Source organism: Heterocephalus glaber, unplaced genomic scaffold, assembly GCF_053883595.1.
Source record: "Heterocephalus glaber isolate CG9 unplaced genomic scaffold, H.glaber_assembly_v1.0 deba00000621, whole genome shotgun sequence".
Lineage (NCBI taxonomy): Eukaryota > Metazoa > Chordata > Mammalia > Rodentia > Bathyergidae > Heterocephalus > Heterocephalus glaber.
The window spans coordinates 35,354,927-35,380,077 of NW_028258153.1; the positions used below are offsets into that span (position 1 = coordinate 35,354,927).

At 43.7% G+C, this 25,151-nt stretch overlaps 1 protein-coding gene across 2 annotated transcripts in view; it reads right to left on the bottom strand.

Annotated features, from left to right (window-relative positions):
* LOC106008188 (uncharacterized) overlaps positions 1-25,151 on the bottom strand; it is a 27,776-nt gene continuing 2,625 nt past the window's right edge. Inside the window, exons 2-4 of one of the 2 annotated variants that reach the window (XM_087206373.1) lie at positions 21,836-21,975; positions 16,416-16,678; positions 1-10,976 (exon numbers count right to left, since the gene is read on the bottom strand). In XM_087206373.1, coding sequence (XP_087062499.1) covers positions 10,813-10,976; positions 16,416-16,678; positions 21,836-21,975 — 567 coding nt within the window. In that variant the 3' untranslated portion in view covers positions 1-10,812. The other variant, XR_002391026.2, reaches the window with a different exon arrangement.

Here is a 25,151-nt window from a genome sequence, read left to right on the forward strand (position 1 = left end):
AATGGCCATATATCTTTTATTGTAATAATTCTTAATTTAAACATTTATCACATTTTATCAATTTCATACATATAAAATAAAATGCATATATGTAACATGTATATATAAATTTGGAACAATATTAAGGTCTCAAGTTCGGAACTCTTCTTTACCTAAGTGTGCTCATCTTATACGTTATTGGTTTGAGTTCACTGTGGACTATCTGTACACACTCTTGTTTTCTACAACAGGGGCTCAAATTGTGAAGGCCAACAAGTAACAGACATTGTTAACAGTGGTTTCTGTATATTGTACAAGGTAAACTGGAAAGCTTTACATGAATAATAATTAACAAAGATGCAAATTAAAGTGAAAATGCATTGCTCCACTATCAGATACGCACACTTCGGCATCTGTGTTCACTCTATCCACCCCGACTGGTTGCAGGGAGATGGGCACACTCACTCGTGGTCGGACTTGGTAGTAGCTGAGACAATTACAGCTGTGCCTCCCCATCACTGCCCATGCCTGTGGCAGGGACAGCATGTCAACAAAACCTTAGAATAATGTGGGTGTCCTCGAAGGGAGGAGGAGCTAGGTAAAACGGTGCCCCCAGGAAGATGACTGAAGAACGTCCGTGACAGACGAGGCAGGAGCTGAAGCCCTGCGTGAGAGAGTGATGCTGTTGTCTGGGGGGGGAGGAGGTGTGTGTTCACAGACGTGTGCATATGTGTTTGTGTATGCACGCATGTGCACATACACTTGAGCATGGGCTTGTCAGAATGTGTGCCTGTGTGTGTTCGCGTCTGTGCACATGCACATGGGCATGCGTCTGCTTTCACAAGCACAGGAAGACCTCAGGGATGGTTGTGGGGAAGGTGACAGCCAGCAGTGTTGGTCTCCCTTCACTTCTGAGCCTGTGTACACAGATGTACTTCCTACCACCTAGGAGGTCACCACTGCTTATCCATTTCATAGATCAGGAAACTGAGGCAAGGAGATGCCATCTGACCTTCCTAAATTGAATTCTGAAGCCAGATAACCACACCCAAAAGCCATGACCAGAGCCACTCTGGTTTGCTACACTGCTCAAAATGGGAAAGGCAGCAATGTGTGCTGTTAAACATTGTAAATGAGGGGCCTCTGTGTTTTGTTTTGTGGTGCTGGGGACTGAACCTGGGACCTTTGCACCGAGCTGTATCCCAGTCATTTTTTGTTTTTATTTTTAGACAGGGTCTCACTAAGTTACTAAGTTGCTCAAGCTGGGATTTAACTAGCAATTCTCCTGCCTCAGCCTCCTGGAGTCCTAGAATTACAAATGTATACTGTTGTGTGTGGCTGACTCTGGTACTTTTACTTTCTTTTCTGTATTTCTCTTTTTTTAAAAAAGCATTTTCATCTTGAAGTCTCTCCCTTATAAAAATGAAAGAAGTGAGATCTTTTCCTCAGCATGAGGCAGTGCCGTGGATTTCTCCTGTCCTGAGGATGATGCAGGGCGCTTGCTGGGTTGCACAACTTGTGAGACAGGACAGCTGAAATTACACAATGCCTCCCACAGCACTGCAGCAGACCTGCACACCTGATGAAATCCTGGAGCCTGGAGCTGTCCAACTGTCTTTAAGAAAAAAGGACTCCACCCAGCCCACACCCTGGAGTTACAACTGCAATTAATTAGGGGAAAGAAAGAGAGAGCTCTCTGCTGTATGACCTCAGCTTTCCCCAGGATCTGCAGCTCCAAGAATCCCATCCAGCTCTGTGACCACCCTTCTTCCTCTCTCTTCCTCCTTCCTTCTCTCTCTCAGCTTTTTTATTTCTATTTCCACTCTGCTACCAAAATGAGAATGCAAATATATTCTGCATAATTGCTGTGCTGTGCTATGAATGCCCGGGTGCTACTACTTGTATCACACAGATGCTAGCACACGCGGACGCACACCGCCACACAGGCTCTTGGGCTCCTCCGCTAGCCCAAGCCTCTGAGGTTACAGCATCTGAGGGTTCCTTCCTCTCGGGTGCTGAACAGACACACATTTCTTCACTTTCTTCCTGAGGTGGGGTCTTGCTCTATTGCCCACGCTGCCCAAGCCATCCTCCCACCTCCGCCTGTGGAGGGCTAGGACGGCAGGTGACAGCACCACCCCAGCCACACCCATTTCCTCTTCCTGGGGAGCCTGGCTTCTTTGTAGGCGGATAAGACAGGGCTTCCCAGCTAGGGATCAGCCCCACACATCTCCCCATTCTGGGAATCCAGCACCTTTCCAGTGAAGTGTACAAAAAGCGCAAGCTGAGTGATGCTCGAACCCATTTTCATTCATGGAGTTAGTGGCTCTGACCACATCATGGTCAATGGATGGACCATGACAATAACTTGGGGAATTCAGAAAGCTCCCGTGCGTGGGTCCTGTCCCCAGAGACTGGCAAGTGTGGCTGTGGCTGGGGAGCAGAAGGGCTTTGGCAAAGGACTTTTGGAAACCTCTGAGGGTGGAGGCGAGGACCTGTAACATGCAGGCAGGGCTGGGAACTCGAGGACAAGGTGCTCCTTGAGCAAGCCTCTCACCCCTGGGACACTGTTCTTGGGCAGTTCCCTCTCTTCGCTGCCTGGTTCCTTTCCTGTCCCTTCCTTTGTCGGCCCTGGCTGGGATGAGTGGCCCTGGAGGTGCTCCCCCACCTCCCCACCTGGCTCTAGCACTTCAACAGTTCGTGACTTCACCAGTAGCTGCCAGAGCCTCCCAGGAAGTGCCAAGTAGTCCTGAGAAATGGAGGGGCCTCAGGAATAGAGGGCGGGGATGGAGGCTTAAGGCAGCAAAAGAAGGACAGACTAACTTCCCTGCCTGGAAGAGAAGAGGGATCCAGGTGACAGGAGGGAAGAGAACGGTGGCACCAGGTGGTCAGGAGCAGCTGTGACCTTTCCTGTCCCATGGCCCAGAATGTGACTCAGTACAGCTCTGTGACATCGGCCATGAATCCAGCCAAGCCCCGAATTCCCTGTGCTACTTGAGGGGATAAGGTATCTGTGGTTCAGCCAGCTCAGTAACACCATGTGGTGGATCCCTGATGGGCAAAGCCCCAGGATACCTGCCATGGGAGGAGCCAGGACAGTAAGAGGAGTCCACACTGCTGACCTGACCCGCAAGAGCCAGGGGCCCAGAGCCATGCGGGTTACTTGCAGAGCATTGTGGTATGGGTGGGGGCTGCTAACATCCTGCCCTGCCCATCCTCGAATCCTGGCATGGCCCAGTTCTGCCCTGTCATCCCCTCAGGAAGGCTTTGAGCAGTGAACATCTGTTCCCTGGGACAAGGTGAACACGTGGTGGGTGCCCCATGAGTGACTAAAAAGTTCATAGCAATGCAGAGCTTCTGTGTGCAGGGTGCTTACTAAACACCGGGTACATGCCGGGCCTTGTCTATGCATATCCCACCTAAGCCCACAAAGCCCGATGTCCACTTCCTCTCCACTTTGGCCAACAGACATGAACTTCCGGGCCTCCTAGCCCAGACCTTCCCAGCCTGTGAGCATCTCTGTTCTCCTGACTGGATCTCAGCCACCATGCTGCAAAGACACCTGGCCATGCAGAGTAGGCCTTTGAAGAGGAGGCCCCTGGGACACCGCAGGGAGAGTGGTCACAGAGCAACCCGGCCAACACCAAGTGCAGCAGAACTGCTCTGCTGAGCCCTGCCCAAATTCTGCTGCCCAGAATCAAAAGCAAGGAAACACTGTTGTTCTAAGAATCCAATGTGGGGATGGATTGTTACATAGCAGGAATTGAAACAGGAGGAGGTTCCTCTGTGCATCAGGCACTGGTGGAAACAGACATGGGCCCCCATGGGTCTGTAAGGTGGCTTGCACACTGACAGTGACCATGCACTCAGATCACTGTGTTCATCTATTTCCATTTCTACAACAAAATTCCTGAGAGCGGGGATCTATGAAGGAAAGAGGTTCATTTAGCTCACGGTTGTGGAGGCTGAGTTGAGACAGTACACTGCCCACTCTGGTGATGCTGCCTGGCTCCCCCATACATGGCAGGTGGTAAAATGGTACCAGCACATCAGGAGGAACCATAGGCAGGGACAGGACCCAGAACAGGAGCAAGAGCTCGTTTATTCTTCTCTAATGACTCAGTTTCAAGAGAACAAACTCCAGATCTTCACTTAGTCCTTCTGGGGGTAGCACTCGGGGACCTAACAGCCTCTTCCTAGGCCCGCCTCTAAAGGCCCACCCACCTCTAACACCACACACTGAGGCCCAGGTTCCCACATGGAAACCCTAACAGTGTGTGCTGCTTTGTTCCTTCATGCCTCTCTCCAGTGCCAGATCTTCTCTCAGGAATCACATTCCTGGAAGCAGCCAGCAGTTCCCTGTCTCCAGCACAACAAAGACAGCTGGGACAGGGAGCTCCCTGGACCACAAGAAGCAGTCTGCAGGTCAGCCTGCCTTGTCCATGTGTTGGGGTTTGAATCTTAAATGTGCCTCAGTGCCCCAGGGACTCGAATGTTGAAGGCTTGGTCCCTGACAGCAATGTCAGAGTGGTGATTAAATTCTGAGAGCTCTGATCTCACCCATGTGGATGAATGCTCAATCTGATGGCCATATTGGGGAGAGGGGTGAAAGGAATTTAGGAGGTGGGACCACATTGATGGGAGTGAGTTATGGGAGTCTGACACTGGGGATATGTCCTATCCCAGGCTCCAGGTGAGTAGCTTTCTTCCATGTCACACTCCCACTGCCTTCTGTTCCTGTCTCAACACAGCTTAAAGCAATGGAGTCAGTTGACCATGGGCTGAACTTTGGAAACCTACAGCCACGGTAAACCCTTCCTTCTTTTAAATTGTTCATCTCAGTTATTTTGTCACAGTGATGGAAACCTGACTGACACACCATGCCAAGAGGTCATTCTTCTTAGGGTTCAAAGACCATCAAAGCATCAGTGATCTGTTCCATTTCATTTTCAAAGTCTTTTTTACTCCTTTTAAAAATTTCATTTGCTCTGGAGATGATGCATATGGGACTACACCTGTTGGTGGCATCCAATTACATTTTCTAGAAATATTTTATAACCTTTGATCTGTGATGTGCATTTTGCCTATGGTGCCAGGTCAGAGGTACCTGTAGGTCATCACTGCAGGTAGGGAGCACAGAGACACTTAGCGTGCCTGGAACCTGGGCTCCTCTTCCTGGCAATAGCTCCTGATACCTACCTGTTAGTGGTGTGCACAGGTACACAGTTGGGGCAGGTAGGGCTCCAGCTCTTTCAAAAGTTCTGAGTGGTGGGCTGGGGATTTAGCTCAGTGGCACTGTGCCTGCCTTGCAAGCACAGTTCAATCCCCAGTACCCCCCCCCAAGTTCTGAGTGGTACATGCACTCTCCCCCTTGGCACCTTCTACAAATGGTTAAATTAGCTCATCAGCTCACATGAAAGCTTTGGGCTGTGGTGCAGTTGTTTTGACTTGTATCTTAGATGTCCTCCAAATCCTCACGTAGTCACAGGTGGGGCTTTTCAGAGGTGGCCAAATCTACAGTATGTGATGCTGCGATTGTATGATGCAGGCATCAAGGGTGTATGATTACTAAGTTGGTCCATTGATTGGTTTGGCATAGTTCTGGGTGTAGATAATGGTAAGGCCCCCCCTGGGTGTGAGTGCTACCTGCCCTAAGGGCGTGTAGCCTGGATAGAATATAAAGGACAGAAAGAAGGTCATTTTTGTCACTTGCTTGGTGCTTGCTGCCTCCTGCCTTCTGCTCACCATGAACTGTTTCTTCTCTGTGATGCCCCTCTGCCATGCCATCCTGTCTTAGAGCCAGCTGACTATAAACTGAAACCTGTACAAACTGTGAGCTATAATAAACCTTCCCTCCTTTAACTTTGGGTGTGGAGTATTTTGTGTCAGCAGTAAAAAAAGTAACTAAGACAGCAGTATCCCACGAGACTGGAAAGTAAGTGTCATCAACACTTTCCATCTAGGTTTTGCAGATCCCTCTGCCACTGGTCTCTTGGATGCCTTGACAGAGCAGTGCTGGTAGATATTGGGACACTGGGCCTCTTCTATTCCTCTAGACACTGGCTGGCCCTGGCTGGCTCTGAAGGGCTTTCCAGGCCCTGGGCCTCCTTTTCTTCTTTTGGATTCTTAGGGTGTCACTATCCCCAAACCAGGAGAAATCCTTCCCTAGTACCCTGTGTGTGGGCATATATGTGTGTGTGCATCTGTGCTGGAAGTGAGAATGAGAGATATTTCTGTTATGTGAAAAAATTAGGGAATGGAGAAAGATGATAAGCAGCCCCAGACCAGGTAGATAGGCAGACAATCTGGGTGGTGGTGAAGGGCTGTCCAGTGCTGCATCTGGGACATGAAGGCAGCCCAAGTGAGTGGGGCTTGCTCAGGCTGACATGGCCAGCATTTGACCTTGGGATAGACGGAGTCTGGGGACCACTCTGAGCATTGTTCTCCACTCAGAAAGGTGTGCTCCCTACGCATCTGGTTTTCTGTTCTCGAGTGACACAAGGGCTCAGCTCCCACACAGGCTCTTACCACACAGGGTTGTTTCACAGGGACACTGCTGACACCTAAAGCTGGGACCACAGCTCTCTGCACATGGGACTTCCTACTACAAAGCCTGTGCTAAACTCTGTCATTCCTAGGTATCTACGGGAATTGATTCCAGGACTCTTTATATAAAACAACAGAACAATGCCTTATTTGCATGTAGCCTAGCATATCCCCTGTGTACTTCCTCTCTAGATTACTTACAGTATTTAAGGTAAATCCTAGGCAAGTGCTGTTATATTATATTGTTCAGGAAAAAAATGACGAGAAAGAATTCTGCACAGTTTTAGTATAGATGCAGTTGCTCTTTGATCATCTTGGTCCAGGGCTGGTTGAACACTTGGCACAGAACACTGACTATACCTGGATGAGAAGGCTGAGCTCTTCACACAGCTCCTCAAAACCCAGAGCTCTGGGCTGTGGGCACCCAAGTCAAAAAATGCTGGGCTCACCTGAAGCCCCACCCATCTGAAAAAGGCACCCTCTCCACCTCCCTGCCACCACTGCTCCAAGCCCCATCTCCTGAGTCCTCTCAGCTGCTCCCAGTGAAAGGCCCAGGGTCCAGGCTATGTGGGGCTGGATGCTGCTCAAATGTAGCTGCCCAGAGCAGGCAGCCATCGCTCCCTGGCAGTAGGCAGGCAGGTCTCAGCAGTCTATGAACCTCTAGAACAGCATATGGTGATTTGTTGACATTTAAAAGATGCAAGGGGACCCAATCACAGTACCCTGAAGAAGCTTTCTCTAAAATAAGAAAGTATACAGATTTCTCAACTAGGAGAAATTGCTGACAGCTTTGTTTTCAACCCAGCAGGAGTAAAAAAGAAGCTGACAACTTATTTTTATAGGTTATGCTCATTCAAGTCTATTTTTAGACCATTTTCCTAAGTCAGGAAACCAGAATAGCAGCAGGGTTGCAGAGCTCCGTCTGTCTGAGCGCTGGGTGGGTCTCCGGGGCTCACCTGACCCTCATTTCGCAGCAGCCCCCAGGAAGCCAAATGAAGGCAGTGTTCTTTGTTTCTAGACGTGGTGTTCAGGGAATGCACTCAGAACAGTCCCAGTCATTTTAATGCCTACTAAACAACTATTAATATAAGCTATTTATACACTCAAAATCATACAAATGCCCTTGACTTTTAAAAAAGCAGAAGCAGTTGTATTTAAATAGATTTCTTATTTATATTTACATAGATTTCTCATTAAAAGGCCATCCAACCCTATCTGGGTTGTTAAGATAAAAATTAACCTATGGAAAAGAAAGCCTACTCTGAAAACTATAAAAAGGCCCCTGCCCCCATTCTTTCCGGGGATGGGTGCCCTTCCCCCACCGTGCGGCTGGGCCTCTGCATGACTCATGCTTTTCTGTGGAAAGGCAGTTGGTGCCTGAAACACAACCTCAGGATGGAAAGCTGACATATGAGTAACCAGGCTGACTGGCAGCACTTGGAGTGACATTAGCAAGTAGGTTGGACTCACACACAGTCCCTCTGAGGGCGGTAGCCCTGCAGGTGGGGACAGGGTGAGGGGCAGCAGGAGGTCCCAGTCTCCCCAGGCCTGACCCTCCTGGGTACAGCTCCATGATATTTTGTCTCCACCATCAGCTTCCTCTACCCTCTTGAATAACATGGATCTTAAATACCACTTTTCTCTTATAGGTCAAAAAATTCTGCCAGGAACATTATAGATTAAATTGCTGTGACAGGCATTTAAGGTTTTACAATGCAGTTCATAAACCCATCCCAGTGTAGAGCCCCTCAGCTGGCAGAGGCTTGGCAGGGGCTTCTGGGAGCACAGTCACTGCTAGGTAGCCCTGACTGATTCTCAGCATAACCCCTGTGTGCCAAGGGCATGGGACCCAAGGACACAGCAAAGAAGAGCTGGAGCTTCTCATTATTTTGGGCTCCTGTGTTTTCTAAAACAATTACCAATTACCAAAAAGAAATCACACACACACACATATGCACACACACACACACACACACACACACACACACACACACTAAAATCCTCCTTAGGGAAACAAGCAGCAGAAACCATCCAGAGTGAAATTATGACACAGGATTTTGTAACCCACAGCAGAGCTCATCTGAAACTGGAGTACAGCCAGCGGCTTCTTATTTGCGTCCTTTCCAGGAAGTAGCTCTGCACTTTGTCGGGGCTCCTGCACGTAGGCAGTGGGGGACTGCTGAGGAACAGAATGGCTGCCTTTGCTCTGTGCCCGTGCCGGGTGCTGGGGGTGGGAACTCAGTTTCCCCAGGATGGCTCAAAAGTCGATGTTTAACCACCTTTCTGGCTTTCAATGGAGCCCGGCACAGGAAGCCCAGGGTTCCCCAAGGCTAACCCTAGCACTGAAGCTGAGAATGCACAAAGCTTCCTGGAGGAGGCAAAAGGAAGCCTCTCAGACAGGCTGTCACCTGAATGTCACATGTCATCATGTCCAGCCCTTCACAGATCTGCCTACAATGGCCAACACATGGAGCTATCAGAAGCTCCAAGAAACAAGGTCATTGTTTCTAAAGTCTGCTCTTAGGAAGGAAGAATCTTAGCTAAGGGCTTGGGAAGGATGATTATGAGTAAATTCTCATTTCTTGCATCTTTTATCCTTCATCTTCTTCCATGTGGCCCCACTGCAGGTGACCTGATCTTACACAGCTTCTGTGTCATGTAAATTGTTCAGAAGAAAGAAAACCACCATGTGTCCTCTTCTTTAGAACTTTTATTTAGGAAACAGGCTATGCTATTTAGGAAAAGTTCCCTTGTGTGGCCTGGTCATCTTGCAGCAGAAAATGACTGGACAGCTCCATGAGAATCAGAAAGAAGGGGCTCCCATTTTTCTGAAAGTTTTGAGCAGTCCAATATGACATTCATCATCTCCTGAGAAAGCACACAGAGTGATACATAACCAGTATGGCTTAAATGATGACTTAGAGTGAATGGTACTTTGTGAAATTCAACAGTTCTCATGGCATTGGGAAAATGGTAGTGTATCTGTGCCAAACAAATTTACTCTGTTGGTGGCAACAAGGATAATAAAAGGCAAGAGCTGAGTGGTTTCCTGGGGTCCACAAGTCACATCCTGGGGTTCTGGTCATGCTATGAGTGCAGAAGGGAAAAAGGAATGCATTCAGAACCTAGAGATACAGGAGCATGGATAAGTCAACATCCTTGCATGGCTAGCTGCTGGCATTAGAAGCTAAGTGTGGTGGGCACCCAGTCAGGGGTTCCAGTGAGGGCTGCCCATGACAGAACGTCACCCCAGCTCAGGGCCTTTGTCCATTCCAGGTATTTCCAGGGAGGCAAGGGCACCCTTCTCTCAGCTGGATGGCAGAGCAGGAGAGACAGGAGAACATAGAATCCAGGGAACATTTGAGAACCTGGTCCGTGGACTCCCTTTCCTCAGAGTTTTGTTTGAGCCAGGTCTGTGTTCCTTGAACCAGAAGATCTTGGACATGGGCATCGGCACCTTCCCAGTGCCCTCATCTCCATGGTAGACCAATTTCCTGACAGTGCATGGAGCTCTCACCTCTCTTGGCTGGTCTGCATCCCTGCTGGTTGGGAACCTGCAGCTCCTTCAAGCTCCTCCAAGTCCTCTCCTCCCAGAAGGCAACAGAATCCACCCAGTCTAGAGTCAATGTCAATTAGATGTTAAATAATGCACTCCCTGCCTTACACTTATGGAAAGCTGAAGGAAAACTTTAAGGGTCTTTCCTCCCCCACAATACCCCCAAGACCCTCTAAAACTGCATGAACAAAAATGAGGTGGTATATGAACAATGAGATGGTAGAGACCCCAGCCAAGAAACGCCCTTCAATATCCTTTCAGGAAGACGTTATCAGGAGGAACCGCCACATGGAGATGGTCTAAGGGGCTCAATCCACTCTCAGGGAAATAGATCCACAAACAGACGGATCTCTGAGCCTTGCTAGCCTGGCAAGCAAACCCCCCCTATTGTGTGGAGGACAGGTGGGATGCATCCAGTGTGTATGTCCTATGTTGGCAGGTTCTCTCCCTCCCTCAGTGGGCAGAGGCAACTCAGTGACATGGAGGCCATGGTTATGTAGTTCTTTGGCGCCACACCTGACCTGTGATCTGGACTCAGAGCTGGGCATACCTGCTGGACAGAGCTCTGGGGTGGTGCTTACTGAGCAGGGTGCTGCAGTGCAGGAAACACCTTAAAGCAAGTGGGGGCATCTTGGGGAAAGGATGGTAGACTGGGTGAAGGGTTGGCCCTGGTGGTGGTTGTGATGTTTAGGCTAGAATAGCAGCATCCCTTCTCCGTAGTGCCCATCTCCCTAGCCACAGGGGGACCTATGATCTTCACTAGGTCCATCAGCAGTCTCTCCTGGAAGGTCTTCTGAGCTGGAACTGAGTAAAGAGTGTTCCCCTTCTTCCTGGTGGTGAGGTATAGGGCTGGGATCTACCACTGGGTAGAGCCACTCACTCTTCAGGGACAGACCTAGAGAACAAAGCCACACATTAAGCTGCACATGATGGGAAATGCAGGGGTCCTTACAGCTCAGAAACCCTCATTCCACTGTCCCCAAGGAGGCTCCTCCCAGTCCTTTCGTGTTTGGGGCTGAGAGTCAGTGAATTTCCTTCTTCTTGAACTATTCTGAGTATCTGCCATTCACAGCAGAGTCCTAAAGGATTCAGCATATAAGATAGCACTGCACCGGTAAGTCAAACATCTATCCAAATGCAGTATTTTCATTTACTGTTTTACTTATATATACTCAGTCACCATGTAACGTTTCATTGTGTGTGAATATGACAGACATATCAGAAGGGGCACTGAAAACCAAACCTGATACTTTGAACAGCAAACTAGAATATACAAAAGTTAAAATCAATACACAGAAGTGCTTTTGCATGATCAATCTTATAGGAAAATCCCACTCTTAAAAACATAATCCCAAATAGGCTTTTCTATTTCAACGAGTTGCTTCACAACAGTTCTTAATCATGTACATGTTAAGAAGCCAAAAACACACTTAGTTATTTCTGAAGCACTTTATTCTGAGGCAGTGCTTGGCTCTTCCATCTTTGTGTGAGCAGAGTTATGTCACAGTGTTAATCATTTCCAGGATGCTTGCAGCAGGGTAATGAGAAACTTCTTGTGCAAGCAGGCATTAATCAGGGCCCAGCATTGCGTAATGCGTCCTGAAGCACGTGTCGTGGGATCAGAGCACACAGCCGCTTAAGGCAGACCAGGGTTTGTGCTTCCCACTGACCTTTTCCAAAGCAGAACTAGAGCCATGTGATGCCCGCTTCTTGCCAACACCAGCCTATTTATTGCCAATCATTAGGTTGGATGATCGGGAGAAACAGAAATTTCAGTTCCTTCAGAGTTCCAGGAGGAAGATTCTTTACAGTCCCTGGTTTCTAGCACTGCTGTGGCTGGTTCTGATGTCTTACTCAACATTATAAAGATATAAAGACTATCCTTTAGCACTGAAATCAAATATTTTGCTTAAGTAGTTCCTGGCATTTGTGTTAGAAACAATAGACATCACCTCACAATAAGATTATTTTATATGTAAGAAAAGCAAAAGGTGGAAGATGCTGGAAGCTGAAGACATGCACAGAATACATGAAATCTCAATCCACGGTGTTTGATGTTCTTGAGCAATAATGCTAGTGAGAAATTTACTTAATCTCACCAGTGTTATTCAAAGAGAACACTTGCGAAACACTTAAGACAAATATGCTGTAATTATTACATGAATAGGGAGCTTGTGTAGCATAAACTGTTTTTGTAAGATCAACACCAACTCTTGCTCTCCTGGAGAGACTGGTAATTAGCCTTAGTAACAATGGGCACTGTGTTTATGAAGTCCTGAGAGGCAGCAGGAAGTATGATGACTCACTGCAGTCCTCTACCTCTGGAGTGCGAGAATGGAGGGGGCTTGTTTTCAGTCACACTCAAACCTGCAAATTCTCAAACCTAGCCAAGGCCCACCTGGACATTCCAGTAGCCAACTAGAATATTCCCTAAGACATATTAGAAATAACAAATCATCAACTTTCATCTAATTTTCACCTTTTTTTTTCTGAGAAAAGGTCTTTTGGATTCCATCAGCAGCAAATTTTATTGTATTTGAAATCCTGTCCAAGTATGTTAAGTTCAAATTAATAAGCAGTGTCATGATCGTGTAAATGTGCAGCAGTAGAGCCTGAGTTTAATAGCCTGGCAGAAAAAATGCTTTTCTAAAACACGAAATACTAATAAATGCTGGAATGGCAATAATTAGCCTTTGAACTTGAATGGTGTATTTACAGCCTGATTTGCTTTGGTTTACAGTTGTATAGCCATGGTGGGCTGAATGAGCACAACTCCTCAGACTGTCTAACCTCGTGACAGAGTGAAAGAGCCTGACAAGAGCAGCCTACTTCTGGCTCCTAAGCCTATCCTCAGAGCAGACAGTTATAAGACAATACACAGTAACTCCTATGCTTTGATTGCAACTAAACTTTTCACATGGGAAATAAGGCATATGGAGCATTTTAAGCTGTAATAGTAATAATTCAAGGAATGCAGCTGTGATCTGCCAGAAGTCAGCATGCCAGCTTGCACACTGCATTTATCAACAGCAGCAGGACATGTACATAGTTGCACTGGAATCAGGGTGGGGTAGGAAGGGATGTCGGTGTGCACAGCACAGGGAAAACTTCCCAAAATTTGCTGCTCTGTATAAGCAATGAGAACACTAGCAAAATTGCCCAAAACAAAACCCTATCAAAACCTTTTCAGAACCTTGGAAATCAGCCCAGAACTTGTAAGGATCTAAGAAGCATTTATTCAAGAAAAGGGTGGAATTGCAATAAGAACACAAAGCACTGTGGTATTTTAACTTGTCTTGTTCCACTGCCCCTTCCCAGTGGTCACATTTACATTGGAGACAAACACTCTCACAACCACTGTGATCACATGTCGTCATCTATTTTTTAGTGCTCTAACAGAATGCCAGAGATGAGGGAGCTTACAAAGAGATCTGCTCCTTGAGTTTCTGGGGGCAGAAAGTTTAAGTGCATCAGTGTGCCAGGAATCCAGAAGCCACAACATGTGCAAGGCACTACTATGCAGGAAAGACCTACAGAGTCTCCAGCTTTTACCTCTGGCTGACTTTAAGGCTCTGCACAGGAGCAAGCAAAGACTAAGGTAGCTTGTCAACTGCCTGACAAACCCTTGACAGCATGCCTCAATATGTGCACAGCCCCAAGGAAATCACAGTCCAATCATGAGCTGACCACCATGTTAAACAAACAGAGATGTTAGTGGCCATACTCAACAAAGAATACAGAATTAGAGAAAAGGAGGGAATGGAATTAATACGAGAAAATGAAAGAATGGAAACAAAGTCTTTGTAAATAGGAAGGGGTGGAGGGGTCGAAGGGAGGGCAGGGGAATGAGAAAAAAATAAGAACCAACATAGATTACGTAAAGGTGCAAATTTCCAATGATAAATGTCATTATATTGTATACCTAAAATGTATCAATAAACTTAATAAAAAACATTAGGAAACTAAATAAATAAGCAAATAGCAAGAACAAACAGCAACCATAAACCTGGGTTGAAGGGAAAAGGTCTAATTTCCAGAATTGCTACATTTTATTATTTTAAAAGTCTATTATTTAACAAAACATTACCAGATAGGCAAATAAACAAACAAATAAAAAAAGGAAACACAATTGAAACTACTCCTGACAATGTCCAGTTGTTGAAACTATCAGAAAATATTTAACTGTTCAAAATATGTCCAATGAATAAAAGTATGACAATGATACCTGACTAAAGAAATATCAATATAGAAAAATTTGAGAAAAAATAAAAAAGAACCAAAGAATAATTCTAAAACTGAAAACACAGTAACTGCAATGAAAAATTATAAGTAGATGGTCTCAAAAGCAGATTGAATATGGCAAAGGAAAGAATAAGTAAAGTTGAAGACTTATCATTAGAAATTGATCAAACCTGAAGAGCAGAAAAAGAACAAAGAAAAATGAAGAGTCTCAGTGACCTGTAGGATATTAAGTAACAAGCACATAATGGGGGTCTGGGAGGGAGAGGAGAGAAGTGGTAGAAAAGCTATTTGAAAAGATAGCAGCCAAAACAGGACAAAAGACATGAACTGACAGACTTAAGAAGATCAATGAAATAGGACAACTCAAAGACAGTCATGTTGAGACATGTTACAAATTGTCAAAAGACAGAGAATCTGTTGTAAGCAGCAAGATTATCTGCAAGGGACTCTCAGTAAGAGTGGCAGCCAGTTTTTCATAAGAAACTACTCAGGACAAAAGGCTGTGGGATGACATATATAAACTGCTAGTGGAAACAGGTTGTCAACTAAGCATCCTCTATCTAGACAATTATCCCTCAAAAATGAAGGGAAAATTCAGACATTCTAAGACACAAAAACTGAGAATTTGTCTTTAGGGGACCTGCCTACAAGAAATACTAAAGGGAGTCCTTTAGGTTAAAATGTAAAGACACTAGAGAGTAACTCACATTCACATCAAAGAATAAAAAGCACTGAGAAAGGTAACTAATACATAAAAGACAAGGTGAGTATATATTTAATTTGTAACTTCTTTTTCTTCATAAAGTAATAAGTATAAAGCTGCTCTGATGGCCCTATGATGCATAAAGATATAATTTATATGATGATAACAGCATAGAAGAGGGGAAAAGGTACAAAGCCACACAGGAGCAAAAATGTATTCTGTTGAAGTAAACTGGCATTAATCCAAAATGGATTTTATAAGTCATGAAATCAAGTAAAAAATGTACACCAAAAGACATGACAAAAAATTCAAATGGTACACCAGAAAATACCTACTAAACACAAAGAAGGCAGTAATAGGAAAGAGAGCAAAAATGAACATGACATAAAGAAAATGCGCAGTAAAATAGTAGATATGAATCCTATCCTAGCAATGATTGCATTAAATGTGAATGATTAAACATCCAAATCCAAAGGCAGAATGGGTATAATGAATAAAAACCACATGACCAATGTTATAGTATCTATAGGAGATACGCTTTAGAGGTCACAGTCACAACCAGCTTAAAAGAAATGACATGGAGAAAAGTACTTTGCAAAGTGTAACTAGAAGAGAGAATGTACGGATTTACTAATATAAGAAAAAATAAAGTTTAAGGTAAAATAGTTACCAGATAATGATCGCTTCTCAGCCTTTTGGCTAAGATCAAGTGCAATAGTTACCAGATACAAAGAAGTATGTTCTATAATGACAAAAGGGTTAATCTACCAAGGAGCCATAACAATTATAAACATATATGCAGCTAAGAGCAAAGCCCCAAAATATATGAAGCAAAGCCTGACAGAATTAAAAGGAGAAATAATAGATAATTAACGATTAATTTTGAATAATAAATCATACAATAACAGTTGCAGACTTTAATACTTCACTTTCAAAAGTGGATTGAACACCTAGATAGAAGACCAAAAAGGAAATAAAAGAACAAAACATCATTATAAACTGACTAGACCTAACAGACATCTACTGAACACTCCATCCAACAACAGCAGAATACACAATTCCTTCCAGAATCTTCTCCAGGAGAGACCATAGATTAGGCCATAAAACAAGTCTTAATAAAATTAAAAAGACTGAATTCACTCTAGGTATCTTCACCAAAGGCAATGGAATTAAAATTGGAATCAATAAAAAAGTAAATGTGGGAATTCACAAGTATGTGATTAAAAACCACAATCCTTAAAAAAAAAAAACCCCAAAATCCACAAAGAGTTGAAGAAAAAGTCACAAGGGAAATTAAAAGATACTTTGAGATGAACAAGAGCCCCAAGTGTTGGACAACTAGTTGGTCTCTAGAAGGACTCACAGCCCTCAGCACATGATCATACTCACAGTTCTGATTTATCATAGCAGAAGGATGCCAAGCACAAGCAGCAAAGGGGAACAGGGCAGAGCGAAGATCAAGGGAAACCAGCTGCCGCCAAGAATCTTCTTCTAATAGGGTAACACAGGATGCTTCATTCCTCAAGTGATGAATTAGAAGAATATGAGTGAGTTGTTGCCAACACCTCATTAGAAACAGAGAGCCTATGGGTTTTTCCTGGGGGCTTGCCAAGTGGTGTGCTCTGCCAGGCAAATACCCAAAGTCCATATTCCTAAAAGGAAAGCAGAAGTTTAGCATAATGGGAATCTCCCAAAACCAACTTCCCCAATGCCAGCCAAGAGCCAACCTTATAGTCCTTCCCAAGGACAGCAGCTCAGGCTTGCTATGTCAATTCTTTTCTACAAAATAACATACCAAAATGTATGGGATGCTGCTAACGCAGTACTTAGAGGAAAATGAATAGCTGTAGATGACTACATTAAAAGGAAGAAAGATTATACATCAGTAACTTTATACTCCATGTTATGAAATTTTAAAGATAAGAGCAAATTACCCCTATGCAAATTAAGTCTATAATAAAGATTATAATGGAAATAAATAAAGTATAAGAAAAACCAATGAAATGAAGTTAGTTTTTTAAAAAGATTATAAAATTTATAAACCAAGCTAGACCAATTGAGAGAAAAACGACTGAAATATTAACATCAAGAACAAAAGGGTTTGTCTAAAAAATAAAAAGCAAACTATGAATAATCATATGTAAATAATTTAGATAACCTAGATCACTGGTGGTGAACCTATGGCACACGTGCTGCAGCAGACATGAAGAGCCCTCTCTGTCGGCATGCAAGCCATATTGCCCCAGCAGCTGAGCACTGAGCTTTATTTGCAGTGTTGGCACTTTGCAATAAATAAATATGTTTTGGGTTGCAGTTTGGGCACTTGGTCTCTAAAAGGTTCATCATAACTGACTTAGATGCAATAGGAAAATTCCTAAAAAGTACATGAACTAGTGAAGCCAACTCAAAAAGGAATAGAAAATCTGCACAGAGCTGTAATGAGAAGCTGAGTTAGTAATCAAAGCATTTCCAATGAAGACAAGAACAGGTCCAGATGGTTTCCCAGATGACTTTTTCATCCAAGTGCTTAAAGTATAATTAGCATGATCCTATCCAAATGATTCTAGAAATAGAGAAGGGAACACTTCCTAAATCACTCTAAGAGGCCAGCATTACCAACCCTATTCGGTCAAAGACATCACAAGAAAACTACAGACTAAAATTCCCTATAAGCACAGATCCCAAAATCCTGAACAAAATGGTAGCAAGACACATCCAATATAACAAAAGGGTACACACCAGGATCAAGAGATTTATCCCAGAAATGCAAGTTGGAGTTGTTTTAATATCTTAAAATCAATCAGTGTAATAACTATATTACAAGTACCATATAAAACAAGTATCATGATTATCTCAATAGAGGCAGAAAATGCATTTTTGCAAAATGTAACATTCATTATTTAAAAAAAAAATAAACTAGGAAGAGGACTTCCTTAACCTGATAGAGTATTTACAAAAAAATCCACAGCTAACATCATTCATGATCATGAGAGACGTACAGCTTTTCCTTTAAAATCGGGAATACAATGAGATGTCCAGTCTTGCTACTTTTATTCAACATTGTCCTGAGGGCTTTTTATTTATTTATTTTTGGTACCGGGATCAAACTTGAGTCCTTGCGCTTGCGCATGTCCTGAGGGCTTTTGCCAGGAAAACAACTCAAGAAAAAGACATCCAAATTGGAAAGGAAGAAGTAAAATTACCACTTTGCAGATGATATGATACTGTTTATAGAAAATCCTAAGGAACCTACTTAAAAAAAATAATTAAGGGCTGGGGATTTAGCTCAGTGGTTCCGCCGCCTGCCTCACAAGTGAAAGGACCCGAGTTTGATCTCCGGTACCAAAAACAAAACCAAAACAAAAAAACCCAATTAAAACACATTTGTTCAGAGTAAAGGCATTCTAGTTCTACTAGATATCAAGACATAAAAATCAAATGTAAGTTTATGAACTAACAATGACACAATCCAAAAATAAAATTAAGAAAACTATTCTCTTTACACTACGATCAAAAAAGAATAAGGTTGGTGTGATGGCTTATGCCTGCAATCCCAGCACTTGGGAGGCCGAGACAGGAGGATTGGCATGAGTTTGAGACTAGCCTGGACTACACCGAGAGTTCAAGGCCGGCCGGAAATATATAAATATCCTGTCTCAAAAAAAAAAAAAAATAGAAAAAATATCTAATGAAATAAGTTGAAGACATACATGGGAAACTACAAAGCACAAGTGAAAGAAATTAAAGAACTAAACAGAAAAAAATATCCCACACTCATCAGTTAGAAAATAATATTGTTAAAAGGATATGTCTTAGTTAAATTTTTTTTGTTGCTGAGACAAAATAACCAGGATCCAAACTTAAAGGAGCAAAGGTTTATTTTGGCTCAGTTTGTAGAGGTTTCGTTCCATAGAGCTGGCTCCAGGGCAGGGTGGCATGGAAGGGGGGCACCAGAGAGGAGAAACAGTCCATGGCAAAGCAGGGCAAGCAGAAGGCAGCTAGCAGTGAAGTAACAATCAGCAAGCAGCAAGTGATAACAGCAGCCCTCTTTCTGTCCCTTATATTCTACCCACTCTACGTGCCTTTAGCACTCACACTCAGGGTGGGGCACCTTTAATCCTAGCATTGTACTGTGAATCAATCCCACCATCATAATCTCAGCATTACACACTCTAGGTCCAGCCACCTCTGACCTACGACTGCATGAGGCTTTGGGGGACATTTAGGTACAAGCCATAACAAGGTAATACTCCCCAAATTGATCTACAGATTTAACCAATGCCTTTCAAAGTCCTAGAAAACCTTCCTTGCCTTTTGCAGAGGAGCAGATATTGACAAGCTGATTCTACAACTCATATGAAAATGCAAGAGAACCAGAATGGGAAAAAAAAACCTTGAAAAAGTTAAAAGATTTGCATTTCCTAATTTTAAAACTTAATACAAAGCTATAGTAATTAAGACAGGCTGGTGCTGGCATGAGGTCCGGTGTAAAAGTTACTGGAGTAGAATTGCAAAGTTGGAAATAAACCTATAGGTTTATGGTTAATTTGATTTTTGACAAGGGTGGCAAGATAATTCAGTGAGGAATAAACACTCTTTTCAACACAGGGTCCTGGGACACCTAGATACCAACATGCACAAGAATGCATGTGGACCTACACACAAAATTAACCTGAAAGTGATAAAAAAGAAAACTAAATATAAAAGCTAAAGTTATAAAACTTTTATACAAAAATATAAATCTTCATCACCTTGAATTTGGCAGTGGTTTCATAAATGTGATGTCAAAGTATAAACATCAAAGGAAACAATATAAAAACTGGATTTCACCAAATTTAAAACCCTTCACACTTCAAGGGACTTGTCAAGAACATGAAAGGAAACCTACAGTGTGAGAAAAAGGTTTGTAAATTCTATGACTGATAAGGGACTTATATCTGGACTACCTTATGAATATTAAACAGTAATAAAATGACAATCCAATTAAAAATAAGCAAAGAACTTGAACAGATACTTACCCAAAGAGGATGTGCAAGTGGCCTACATGCATATAAACATCTGTTCTGTATCGTCAGTCATTAGGGAACGAACGGCAAAGGAAAAGCACACTATATCACCTCACCCTCACTAGGATAGCTACACTGAAAATGTAGGTCAGTACCAAGTGTTGACAAAGACAGGAAGACACTGAAACGCTCAAACACTGCTGATAGGATTGTGAAATGGTGCAGATGGCTAGTTTCCTCAAAAAGTTAAACATAAAGTTGTCATATGTTCCAGTAATTCCATTTTTAAACATCCCCAAAAGAAATGATAACATATCCATACTTGTACTTACACACATTCATGGCATTATTTATAACAGCCAGTTAGTGCAAACAACTCAAATGTTTATCAGTTGGTGAGTGAATGTGATTTGTAAAAGCAATAAAATATTTTCAGCAATAAAAAAGAAGTATTGATATATGGTACACCACAGATAAACTTGAAAATAGTATGTTCAGTTTAAAAATCTGACACACAAAGGGCTACATATTGCATAACTTCATTTGTACAAAATGAAAACAGGCAAATTCATAGATTAATAGTTGTTGGCATGGCAATCAGGAACGACTGCTAATGAAACAATTATGGGCATGGTTTACAATTCTCAGAATACTAAAAACACACTGAATTGTATGCTTTGAGAGACTTATATTACATGAATTAGTTCTAAGAAAGGAAAATGAGAGAGAGTGAGAGAGAGAGAGAGAGAAAGAAACAGGAAGAAAAAAACCCCACCAAGGTGGCTTCTCCTCAATCCCAACACCAAGGCTGCCAACCTAGAACGATGTTCTGAAGTTATGAAATGGAGCCCAAGAGCATATATTAAGGATTCCTGGTCCAGGGGCCCAAAGCCCTAGGATCCATTTCTGGTTGGTGAGGTGTGTTCTACACACATGGCCTTCACTCAACATCTGCTGAAGGTCACAGAACAAGAGAAGTGGGGCGGGCCAGCGCTGAGACCTGGCTCTATTTCCTGGTACCTTAACCCTACTTTCAAAGATTAACTTATCTCTGGAAGAAACTGGTTATAATTTAAAATGTAAGCCCCATTGAGTTTTGTTGTTGTTTAGGAAATTCAATGTACATCTTTATATCTACACATACAAACATGTCTTAACACACATGAAGCCTATATGGGCACAACTGCAAGTCATGCTAACTGCGTGGGCTTGGGGTTTTGAGTTTCCCAATCCTTCCTGAGCCTGGGCCAATGGCAGGTTCCCTGGAAGATCACACACCTAACTGAGCTCAGGAGAACCAGGCCGGGATAAGCACTCTGTGGGTCTTTTCAGGAGGATGGACTACCCATCACATCACACACCCCACAGTCCCACACAGACCAGAGGAAAAGAAAATAACTTTCTAGTGGTCTCCATACGCCTGTATTGGTGTTGAACAAACAACTACTGGAACCACCGATTGGTATTAAGAAAGTAATTAGGATTACTTTCTGCCAAGTCAAATGCTGCTATTTCCTGTTTCTGTGGCACGTCACAAGTATCTTGTACTTATATTTCTAAAGTACTCAAATTATGGCCATTCTTAAGCACGTCACAGGCTTCATAAAAAGTGTATTTCAGAAAAGTGTTAATCAGCAACTCAAAAGAAATGTGACTCAATGCAAGAGAAGCTCTTAGGGGCTGGAACTTACCTCACTTGGCAAATACTTAACTTTCTGTGAGCAGTACAAAAGCTTCATTCAGCCTGGTGCAGAGGCTGAAAGTGACTAAGACTTTCTGAAAAGGTCAGGAGAGTGCACTCACCAATTTTCAAATTCTCTGAAACTTTTCCCTGTGGACATCATCACTAAAATTATGTAGTCCCAAGCTACGACTTGATGACACGATGACTTTACTGCTTCTCTTGGAAGGTTCCGGAACACACTGTGAGTTGGTTCATGAGACTGCATTCAGAAAACACAGGACACATCAGCCTTTGAAATGCTTTAGGGACCAAGCTACTGAGGCATGGTGGAAGCACCATGTCAGAAAGGAACCAAGACCTAGACAGTTAACTGACCCCTCTCTCACCTGGCCAAGCTGACTTTGGGGCTGCCCTCCACCACTCCTCTCCCATGTGGGAGACAGTAGGACAGACATGGGAAACCCAGCAGGAAGATAAGCAAATGGGTTTTTTCCATGGAAATCCATCGTCCCAACCCTCCAAATCTATGCTATAAATATGGCATTCAGGCAGAGTAACTTTAAAAAACTGTATTAAAGAAACTGATACCCCTTAAACAGTGGGATTGCAAGGGTCATGGTAGCTAGCCAGCTCTCAGGCAGGTGGCTGCATTCTCTGCCTCTGGGCCCAGCCCACCTGCACTTGCACCTGTGAGTAAGGCTGTCGTTCAGACCCACCAAGACACAGGTGCACTATTTCACCAAGCTGTTCTCTAGCTCCGTCTCCTCTGAATTCCCATAGCAGCAGCCCTATCCCAAGACAGCTGCTTTCTGCATTAGCATCCTAGAGGAAAGCCTCAAGACTAATTTTAATCCTCATCTGTTGTGGCTCTGGACTTGTGGCAGAGCAGGAGGGAAGGGGTAGTTTTGTAGCTTCCTCCTGCCCCATTGCAGTTTCTGAAATTCCAGATTCAAGCTGCAGTTCCACTGACTAGCCACGTTTCCTAGGACTTCTCTTTTTCAAAATGAACAGCCCAGGTTTTGGACATGCCTTCTAACTGGCCATGAATATGAAATCTACCTCAACCCAGTGGGTCTCTTCTAAAATAGGAAACAGGGCCGGGGATTTAGCTCAGTGGTTTCGCCGCCTGCCTTGCAAGCGCAAGGACCTGAGTTTGATCCCCGGTACCAAAACATAAAATAAAATAAAATAAAATAAAATAAATAATAAAATGCCATCAGCACTTCTGTATGAGACCTCACAAATTATAAGGTAGTTTGATATAGACCACATCTGATCAGACTGGGTGTCTGCAATGATCATGGACTACTGAATTCCTTTACAATTGAAAAAGATGCTTTGTCCATGGTGTCATTGAGAAACTCGCCCTCTAGAAAACCAGAGTGAATTTGTGACCACCTCAATTGTGTGTGATGTTAGGAACTAAACACAAGACTTGACCCGAGTCCACCTGTTACTGGATCAGAGATCTTGTCCAGGTTCTTGATGTCCTGAACAAAGAATTGAGCAGGACACCTAAAAGGAGTAACAAGAACAAAGCGGTTTTTTTGCAAATGAAAGTACACTGCAGAGTGAGTGGGCCAGTGAGAAGAGCTCATGGCCCCAAAGAGGCTTGAAGTTGAGGGTTTTAAGAATTAGTTTGGGGTGGGATTGAGGGGTTGTGATATAGGAGATAAGGTATGGCAAAGCTGGGTGGGAAAATAAGCAGGACCTGTCAATTACAAGATCCTAGGACAGCGCCAATAATTTCCAGGACCCTGAATGTGGAACTTCTTGTGGGCTCCCATGAGATGTGGACATTTAAGGACACAGACGCTACAAGAAGCCCACTATCGTGACTCCTCACAGTAGTCTACTCTGCATCTTCTAGGCAGAATGTACTTTTATTTTTGCTTTTATCCTTTCCTCTTTGCTCAGCCCAAGTTTGCTCTACAGAGCTAGCTCTTCCTTTACCTCTTCACCCCTCAGTTTTCAAATAAATTTTTGGCTTGTCTTGTCCAATTCTCTGTTCGAGGCAAGAAGGATCTGGAACACTTTAAGTTGGCAAGCTATTTCTAAAGGAACTACCTGACAAAAGTTGGTCTGAGATTTTGCTCCTGCCAATGACAGGCTTGGCTCTGCCCCTCTATTGGGTGGTGGTGAACCACTGAGTGATGGTTATCAAAACTACATTGTCAATGACATGGTGATTAGGGCTGGTGCCAGCTAAGGGTTGCTGAAGACCACTGGGTGCATGCCTACACTTATGGTATATAAGCTGGGATACTAGTTACTTTTTCCCATTGTATTTACACCAGGATATTCTGGTCCTGGGTTAATGTTTAACTCAGAAGGTGGCTTTAGCCCAGAAAGTGGATATAATGTAGGCCTTTTCTTCTTTCTATAGCTATTTTCTTGGCTACTTCCTTCTCATGTCCTGGAAACACATTTGTGACTATTCCCTAAAAGCACCTGGGATGGTCTTGACCCACAATGAGCTCACCCTGGCTTCCTCTTGAGTATCACTATCAAACTATGGTACACGCACTCCGGTGGTGAGTGCTGGGTACAGAGAGATGCAAGGCATCAAACGATCACTATAGCATCTTGCTGATACACCCCTCATGCCCAACAAGACTGTTCCATGAACTCAATGGTATCATCACTGAATACAGATGGGGCCCTGGGCACAGAATGCCTAATCCTGCTCTCTGCCTCAGTTTCTTATATTAGAAATTGATGAAGCTATCTCTTAAGGTCTTGGTGAGCATGAGTGAACATGTATACAGTGCCTCATACAGAGGAAATGCTGAGGGTTGTTATCTCCGATTGCCACCCTGCCTGCTTCTGTGTCACCAGATCATTGGATAAGCATACTTTCCTTATCTCTCCAAATCACAAGATAATCATTGACAAACCAGGTCAAAGGACACTGGCTGACAGAAACACACCTATCACAGCCTCTGGTGATATCATTGTCTGGGTGTTTTTAAGATTAACAATGATGAAAGTCAATAGCTGTGGGTTCAATCCCTGACTCCACCCCATCCCTGCTATGGGGCTCAAGCAAGCAAGCTCTCTAGGCTCTGGTCCTCAGCTCACATCATGGGATGAACCATAGCATGTATCTTTTCAGGGAGGTTGTGGACAATAAGTAAAAATTCCTGCAAAACACCTGCTAGGCATGAAGGGCTTCACAAGGTCATTACTGTCACAAGACCCAGTCCCCATTTGCTCAGCTCATTCACAGATTATGTTCAGTGATCTTGTGAAACCATCCCTTAAAAATACATAATACTGTGTTTTCTTATATTTTGCAGTACCAAGGCTCCAACCCAGGGCCTCATGCATGCTAAGGACATGCTCTACCACTGAGCCACACTTCCAGCTGAACACTCCTCTATGTTAGGACCTTAAAAGGAAGGTTTTAAGAGGAAATTTACACATGCAGAGCTA